This window comes from Phoca vitulina, unplaced genomic scaffold, assembly GCF_004348235.1.
Source record: "Phoca vitulina isolate PV1807 unplaced genomic scaffold, GSC_HSeal_1.0 scaffold52, whole genome shotgun sequence".
Classification (NCBI taxonomy): Eukaryota; Metazoa; Chordata; class Mammalia; order Carnivora; family Phocidae; genus Phoca; species Phoca vitulina.
The window spans coordinates 8614218-8623349 of record NW_022589755.1 but is presented as its reverse complement, the minus strand read 5'-3'; the positions used below and the strand labels follow the sequence as shown (position 1 = coordinate 8623349).

General features: G+C 52.3%; 1 protein-coding gene across 2 annotated transcripts in view; it reads right to left on the bottom strand.

Moving 5' to 3' along the window:
- Window positions 1-3963: 3963 nt before the first annotated feature.
- Window positions 3964-9132, bottom strand: part of PRKD2 (protein kinase D2) — a 33521-nt gene continuing 28352 nt past the window's right edge. For both annotated transcript variants that reach the window (XM_032388851.1, XM_032388850.1), the window contains 3 exons: window positions 7369-7636; window positions 4763-4848; window positions 3964-4438 (listed from right to left, as the gene is read on the bottom strand). In XM_032388851.1, the coding sequence (XP_032244742.1) occupies window positions 4214-4438; window positions 4763-4848; window positions 7369-7636 (579 nt within the window). In that variant the 3' untranslated portion in view covers window positions 3964-4213. The remainder of the gene's footprint in view (window positions 4439-4762; window positions 4849-7368; window positions 7637-9132) is intronic.

Genomic DNA, 9132 nt, shown 5'->3' with positions numbered 1-9132 from the left:
AGCGAGAGAGGGAACACAAGCAGGGGGAGTGGGAGAGGGAGAAGCAGGCTTCCTGCCGAGCAGGGAGCCCGATGTGAGGCTCGATCCCAGGACCTTGAGATCATGACCTGAGCCGAAGGCAGACGCTTAACGACTGAGCCACCCAGGCGCCCAATAAAGAAAATATTTTTAAGAAAAAAGGTGGAAAACCAAGGAGAAGATGCAGGGACGGGACTGGGACCATGAAATGAGTCACAAGACGGGTGATACCACTGATACCAAGAGAAATTGTGAGCGGCACCAGTTGACTCGGGATCAGCAATATTTTGATAGCTGGAAAATCTGGGTGAGTTCAGTGAGGAGGTGGTTCCTGCCATTAGGGTTGTCACCGTGTCATTTACCACATAAAAGTTTCCGGAGACTGAGTCCCCTGAAGGGGCCGTTAGGGAAGTTGTGGAAGGAGCACATAAATCCTGACTCATAGATGCTAGGGATAGGGAGAGTTTTGCTGTGACAATCAAGTGGTGAGTTGGGAGGGGTCTTTGAGGGGATGGTGCTCGATCCATCTGCAACCATCCTATTTCCAAATCAGGTCACATTCTGAGATACTGGGGGATAGGATTTCAACATACCTTTTTTTGGGGGGGGGTGGACACAATTCAACCCATAACAGGCCCAGAAACCCCTGGAGTTGCGTTTTAGTCTTGGGTAAAAGGTGAAATTAACGATGGGATAAGTTCATTCCGTGGATAAAGTTAGCCTTCGGGTGCGAAGTCACGTCCTAGATAGTGCACTTGTGCTTTATGTGGCTGTAATCCTTCCCTAGATACCTTGTGTCCCTGTGAGCAAGGGCTTGGGGTAAGTATTGAGCATCAGAGAGTGAGCTGGGTGAGGGATCAGCCACATTTTGGATGTGAGGCGTATTGCGAGGGAAAACCACATCCCGCAAATGAGCCTTCAGAGTCCCAGAAAAGTAAGGAGGGGCTTCGGTGAACTCTTGAGGCACACCTGTCCCCATGTATTGTTGACTTTCCCAGGTGAAAACAAAAAGACTGTGAATCAGACGTAGAGGGATATGAAAGAATGTGTAGAGGAGGTGTTAATCCAGTAAAGTGGGGGGTGCTGGAAGGTAGAGAGAGGCCAGGACAGTGTTTGGAGTGGGAACTCGCGGGAACCTAGATTTGACTAATTTATTTATGGCCTACGGGTCTTGGACTAGCCATATTCCCGTGGTAACCCTGGGGTTCTAGACAGACAAGGTGGGAGTGCTGCAGAGTCCGGGAGCTGGGATTGGGAGACCCCGAGTGACTGGTGGAGGCATGTGAAGTCAGTTTCAGGAAGGGCATGAAGGTTCTATTTCCACTTGGAGAGAGGTTCAGCCTCCAAGATGCACCCTATGTTGCTGAGGCCCAAAGAGAATCAGAATGCGGGGCAGCGTGTCTTGAATATGTGGACTTGAGGGAGAGGTTGATGGCTTTTTTTGGGAGGGGGCAGGGGAGTAGGAGGGGTAGCGGGCTGAGATGGATAGGAGTAGTCCGGGACTTCGAGACATAGGCTCTCTTGTGAACATGAAATCTTGACGTTCCAGATGGAAAGAATATCCCTTCCTGAAAGATTTCTTGGAGTAGTTTGTGTATAAACCGCACTGGGTAGTAAGGGGGCCTAATGAGTCACAGAGGGACTTAGACAAGCGTAAACACGTGGCAAACTGCGGGATTCATCTTAATCATTGCTGTGTACTGACGGAGGGGGAGGGGGGAACTGGGAGATATTTATGGGGAGGGAGTGGCCCCTGTGTCTAAAATGGGGTAGGATACCCACTAATGGGGATAGTCATTTCACCTGTGGCTTGAGGGGTATTTATAGGCACAGAGAAAGCCTGCCAGGAGGGAATCCTTGGAGAAATGAAATTTTACCCCCTACAAGTTTGTGCCTCTGTCAAGATCAGGGTTGGTGGTATCCGATAGCCCTGATAGGATGGGCTTTTTCTTCTCTAATGTTTAAGTTGTGGGGCCTTAAGTGACGTTATGTGGCTTTGATTTGATCTGCCATGGCATCCTCATGATGTTGCACTACCTCATGGAATTCTGCAATCAAGGTATTTTCCATCTGACATCATGGATTTTTTTAATGATTTTATTTGTTTATTTTATTTTATTTTTTTTTCGAGAGAGCGCTCGCACGAGTGGGGGGAGGTGCAGAGGGAGAAGCAGACTCCCCGCTGAGCAAAGAGCCCTATGCGGCACTTGATCCCAGGACCCTGGGATGCTGACCCGAAGGCAGACGCTTAACCAACTGAGCCACCCAGGCGCCCTATGGGTTTTTTTCTTTTAAGTTTTTATTTATTTATTCATTTAAGTCATCTCTATACCCAACGTGGGGCTCGAACTCACGACCCGGAGATCAAGAGGCGCCCGTTCTTCCGATTGAGCCAGCCAGGCGCCCCTAAGTTTATGTTTATGATCGTATCTCTAATTCCTGGTCTCAGGGTGTTAACGAAACTGGTGGTCAAGATAGAAGCAGTGTGTTTATTCAGGATTGGACCTGAGTATTTGGTCCATGCACTTCTTAGCTTGGTTCTATCACTGGAGATGGAGTTGTCTCTCTGTTGTCTACCCCCTTGGATCTTAGGCCAGTCAGTTTTAGAGGGAGAGGCATTGAGGATGCAGTCCAAGAGACTCCAATATTTCCCAATATTATTAGCTCGAATTATGCCTCAAAGGCATTCTTGTTCATTTGGAGATCCTCATTGACTGAGGCTCATCTGAGCCTCTTTATTTTATTTTAAAGATTTTATTTATTTGAGAGAGACAGAGGTAGCGACAGAGAGCACGAGCGGGGTGGAGAGGGAGAAGTAGGCTCCCCGCTGAGCAAGGAGCCTGAAGTGGGGCTCGATCCCAGGATCAACCTGAGCCAAAGGCAGACACTTAACCGACTGAGCCACCCAGGCGCCCCTCTGCGCTTCTTTAAATCAAAGAGCTGTAGCTCCGGAGCCAACCAGCAGACGGGCTAGCTAACATACACCAGGAAGCCTCAGAGAGTAAGCTCCCTGTACTAGCCCATTTTTCCAGGGTTCAGGAAAGTCTTTATGGTGTGTAAGTCTGAGTGTTTAGAAAGGGCTTGTTTCAGTGCACGCTCCAATCGCTTGCCCTCAGCTGTGACAATGAGGAGCTGGAGAATCTGGAGGTCAGGGGTCAAAGGTGGAGAGATGTTCCCTCTGCCTACAACCTCAGAGCCAAGATGAGGTTTGAGAAGTCAGATCAGAAGACCCACCTTCCTGACCCTCAGGCTCGCTCAAAGCTGCCCCACCCTTTTGGACTCCCCTATCCCAGTCTCACCAACTCTGGGTCATCACTGTCCCCAGACAGGTCTGTCTCTCCACGGGATGGTGAACCCCCTGAGGGAAGGGTCTGGGCTGTCTCAGTCACCACCGTGTCCCCAGCATCACCCAGCACCCAGCGTGATGAATGAATTAGTGAATGAGCACATTTGGTGTGTAGAGAAGTCATTGCATCAATTTAAAATACTAAATATTGTGGGTCAGGTTTCTACTATGGACCAGACTTGTGCTAATGGCATTGTCATTATTAGTAGTTGTGATTAGTAGTAATACCACTGACCAAAAAAGTGGATCAAACAAGCCATGGGATTACTTTGCTCTAAACCCTCTATCCCTCTAGTCATGCTCCTCCATCCATCTATCTTCCCCTCCTGGCATACTCGTTCCATCTCGAACTCTTCTTGCTTTTCTCTTCCCTGTCCTCCTTATGCTACCCTTCCTATCTTCCCCCTTCTAGTCCTCCCTCTTGGTAGTCCTCCCTCCAAATTTCCCACCCCAGTTGGTCCTCCTTCCAGAACTCCTCCGCCTTCAGCCCCCTCTCTCCCACCTCTCCCATCCCCCCTCCCTCCCGCCTCATTCTCAGACAGTCCTCTTTCCAGGGGAACTCCGTCTTGGTGAATAACAGACTCATGATGGAGAGTGCGGTGTGGCCAGAGACCGAGGCCATGGGGCCACAGATGAGTTCGTTTTAATTGCTGGGGAATTCAGGTTGGAAATAACTATCCCTGACCCGCCACGGGCCCCCGCCCTGCTCCTCTCCTGGGGTGTGTCCCATCCATCTTGGGCAGGAAGCGCTTCTGTTTAGAACAGTTCCTCGCTGAGACGGTGCGGAGGGGCGCTCTCCGGGGACCGGAGGACAGCATCATGGGGCAGCCAAGGTGGGAGCACGACGCCTCAGAGGATGCTGATGCGCTCGGCCAGCCCCTGCATCTCGCGGTCCTGCGGCGGGAGGGCCCCACCGAAGTCCCCACCGAAGTCCCCATCGGGGGGCAGCCCGGGCCCGGGCAGAGGGTGCTCTGCCACGAACTGCTCCCAGCGCGCGTCGTCACTCTCGTGCGTGATGTACCGCTCACCCATCTTCCCCTCCAGCTCTCGAAGGTCCAGCCACGTCTGGTACTCCTGGGCCCGGGAGAACAGGGGTTAGCTTGCACAGAGCACGACCCATAGCGGCTGAGCTGCGCCCCTGCCCTGCCAGTGACAGGCCCGGGATCAATGAAGGGGAAACCACACCCTTCGCAGCCTGCCCAGCCAATAGAAATTCAGCTCCGCCTCCTTCTACAGCCCAGCCAATAGGAGGCTCAGCCACTCTCCGGATCCACGGGAAATTTACCTGCAGCCTTCACCACCTACACAGCCAATAAGCCATCGGGCTCCACCCCTTCCTCCAACCCAGCCAATGAGACCTCCCTCCCCTTTGCTCTCAAGCCCCGCCCCCTGCATCACCTGTAACCAGGGGTGGCTGAGAGACTTGTCCACGCTGTAGCGCTTGCGCATCTTCACCTGCAGCAGGTTGTTGATGAGGTCAATGGCTGCGCGGGAAGGAGACAGACAGTTCCAGCCCTGCGCGGTAGGGGCCGCCCCTCCTCCAACAGGCCACTCCAGCCGACCTGCTACCATCCTGGCCTTCCTTCTGCTCTGGCACCAATCGCTCACCCACTCATTTCCTCATTAAATTACCATCTTGTCCACCTCTCCCCCGACGTTGCATACACACTAGCTCCTACATGTCTTCACCAAGCCTCTCCCTCAGTTTCCCCATTCCTATGTCACCTCCATAAGTTTTGTCATACAGAGGTACACCTGTACTATTCTTCACTTATATTTTTCTTTAAGCCAGGGGCGCCTGGGTGGCTCAGTTGGCTGGGCGACCGACTCTTGATTTCGGCTCAGGTGATGATTTCGGCTCAGGTCATGATTTCAGGGTCGTGGGACTGAGCCCTGCATGGGGCTCTGTGCTCAGCGTGGAGTCGGCTTGAGATTCTCTCTCTCCCTCTCCCTCTCCCTCTGCCTCTCTCCCTGCTCACACATGCTCTCTCTCTAAAATAAATAAATAAATAAATAAAATGTTCAAAAAAAAAATTTTTTTTTTCTTTAAGCCAAACCATTGGTCCAAGATATACGGTGAAGAGGACAATGCAAGTTAAAAAGCAGCATGTAGAGTACACTACCACTTGTGTAAAAGGAGGAAATAAAAGAATATATGTCCATATATTTGCTTGTACATATTTAAAAGATTTGTAATAGCCATTGCCTTTGGGAAGAATGGCAGACAAAGGAGTGAGAGAGGATTTTCACTGCAGACCCTTCTGTATATTTAAATATCTGAGTCACGTCAGTATTTGATCAAAGCAAAAATCGGTAACATTTGGCTTTAAATCACTTCACTTTTTAAAAATTCATTTTCCCCTTGAAAAACTTAAGGGGAAAATAAATTTATTTGTAATGGCAATATTATATCACCCCGGCCAATGAAAATCCAAAGATCACTTGCCATGTTCACAAAAATAAAACGAAAATAAAACAACATTATTAGAAGGCAGTCAGTCAGTGGTTTCCTGCTGAGGCTCAGAGATAGGCCTGTTCTTTAGGAAAAGAAAAATTAGCGACTGTCAGGCATTCAAGACAAGCCGGCACTCATCCGAAGCTGTCTCCTTGATCAGGAGCCTTGAAGGACAAGGCCTCACTGTGTGAACCCCTCTGAGTATAGGCCTCGTCCACACGGCCTCCCTCACACATGTCCATCCACACCAAATTCATTCTCGCATACTTGATGCACTTTGACTGAGACTCCTGAGCAGGTCCAAAAACACAACGCTGAGGACCTGCAGTATTACTGCAGTACTCGGGAATCCATTCTTATCACTTAGTGCTTACCTCTCTTGGGCCCACTGCTGCCACCTTTTCCTGCACTAACCCCCATGTCATCCCCCTCTCTGCCTGCTCCATGAGGCCATATCCCTCTAGGTTCCTTCCCTCCTCAACAACCTTCTTCCCGCACGACCCCTTATTTCCAACTCATCCCAGTATTCCCAGAACCTAGGACAGTCAGTACCGGGCCCACAGTAGGCACTCAACATGCTTGTTGAATAAACTGTTATGAACAGTGATTGTCTTCCTAACCTCCCTCCCATCCTCTGTCTGTCTTCCTGAGCTCCCCGGCTCTAGGGCCTGCCCCTTGTTCTTACAGCTTCCTAACATGCCCCAGTATCTTAGCCCCACTGTAGGCCCACCCCCACACCTGTTCGGGCCCCAACATTATAGGCCTCCCGAGGGAACTTTCTGAGGCCCAAGTCACAAGCCCCAGTACCACTAGCCGGCCACAACAGCAGAGCCCCTGGATCCCAGTGTCCGCCTCGGGCCTGACTCCCCTCTCCTTGCACCCTACCCTTAAGCTTCCCCCCACTCGCTCCTCTTCACAGGTCCAGGTGATTTTGGTCTCAGGATGGGTCTTTCTGGACAGCCTCAGAAACCCTCCATGACCCTGCCCCTCCTCTTGCCACGCTCCTAAACCAGGCCCCTTCATCACCGGACCTGCCCCCGGCCCCAGGCCCAAGTCTGCCCAGCACCCAGCAAATTAGCCCGGCCCTCGTTCCTCAACCCTGCCCTCCGGCACCACTGCTTTTGCAAGGCTAACCCTTTCGGGGTCGTAACCCCAAAGACTCCAGGCCCCAGCCAATGCCTTGGGAGGAAGGATCCGCCCCTTCTCCTGGCCACCCCAGCTGTATGGCTTCCTCAGGTCCAGTAGTCCCTCTCCTGGTCCCGCCTTAGACAGGCCAAACCTTGTTCGGCCCCCAAAGCGCCAGGTGTCTGTCTCAGTGCTGCTGGAGCACTTCGTTTCCTGTGAACTGGGTACTAGGACTGACTAATTCCATACACACGCCTGAGTCCCTCTGCCCCAAGCTTCCAGGTCCAAGGTACCGCACCGTTTAAAGGACCGCCCTCCCTGTGGCCCCACCCACCGCCAGGCTCCACCCCCACAGCCTGGATGTTTCCGGGCCCACCTCTCTTGTGGCCCCGCCCACTCCCCGCCCCATCCCGCCCCCACCCACCTCCGGAGGAGATGCGGCTCCAGGGGCAGGCTGGGTACATGAAGGCGGCGTTCTGGATCTGGTCTTTGATGTCCTCGTCCTCGTTGAAGGGGAACGTGCCACTGAGGCTGACGTACATGATCACGCCCACCGACCACATGTCCAGCGAGCGGTTGTAGCCCTGGTTGAGCAGCACCTCGGGCGCCAGGTAGGCAGGGGTGCCCACCACCGAGCGCCGGAACGACTTCTCGCCGATGATGCGCGCGAAGCCGAAGTCACACAGCTTCACCTGCAGAGGGCGTGGGGTGGAGGGTCCGAAGGAGCGTTAAGGCTGCCCCCTGCCCAGTGACCCAGCCCCACGCCCTCCATGGCGTTCCAGAGAAAACTGAGTTTCTCCTCTCACTGGTCGACGGACCTTGGTCGAGTGACTTCCTCCCTGTGCCTCAGTTTCCCATGTATGGAAACTGTTTCCTCAGTATGCCACGAGCGCTTAATAAATGCCACCTGTCCCTGTACTTCCGCCACATTGAACAGGTCTCTTAACCACCTCGTGCCTCTATTTCCTCTTTTGCACAACGGTGATCTGAAAACTCCCTACCTTAAAGGGTGGTTGTATGGGTTGAATGATTAAATACATGGAAAGTGCGGGGCTCAGTGCCTGGCTCGGAGAGAGCCTCACTGGTCTCAGGGGCAGGAGCTGATTTCTCTCCGCCCCAGCCGCGTCACCTGTATCGGGGCTGTTAATAGCAGCTTCCTCTCAGGCTGCCCTGGGGATTAAATGGGACCCCGCGTGTAAACTGCTGCCCGTGATGGCCAGCAGTCGGTAACAGGTATACGCCCACCTTTCCCCTGATGGTGGAGGCACTCAAGGGTCACAGACAAGCTTTGGAGCCAGCCACACCCAGGTTCAAGGTCCTGCTCTCCTTCCTACCAAGTTCATAGGCAGTACCACCTCTGTGCTGCCATCTCTGTTCATGTATTGTTCCTCCCCTGCTCAAAATCCTTCTGTGGCTCACTATGGCTCTCCAGATGGAGTCCAAAACCCTTGAAGCCCCAAACCTCTGTTGCCTGCCCTCAAAAACAGCCAGAGCCCAACCACTGACTCGATGTGACAGCCATACTGTCCTGTCCTAAGATCCTTTCCTTTTCAAAGATCCACTCTTTTCTCCAGATGTTACAATGGAAGATTACTTGGCTGTTAAAAGAAACGGAAGGACTGATCCATGCTACCACATAAACGAACTCTGAAAACATGAACTAAGTGAAAGAAACCAGTCACAAAGGGCCACATATGCTATTACTGAATGTTCTGTTCATACAAAACGCCCAGAAGAGGCAAATCTACAGAAAGTCGATTCGTGGTTGGGATGAGGGGTGGTGGGTTTGGAGGATGATGTCTAAGGGGTACAAGGGTTTGTTTTGGGGGGTGATGAAATGTTCTAAAACTGATTGTGGTGATGGTTGCACAACTCCGTGAATATACTAAAAGCCACTGAATTGTATACTTTTCTTTTTTTTTTTTTTTAGATAGGCTCCATGCCCAGCATTGAGCGCAGTGTGGAGCACAATGTGGGACTTGAACTCACGACCCTGAGATCAAGACCTGAACTGAGGTCAGGAGTCGGATGCTGGGGCACCTGGGTGGCTCAGTCGTTAAGCGTCTGCCTTCGGCTCAGGTCATGGTCCCAGGGTCCTGGGATCGAGTCCCGCATCGGGCTCCCTGCTCAGCGGGAGGCCTGCTTCTCCCTCTCCCACTCCCCCTGCTTGTGTCCCCTCTCTCTCTCT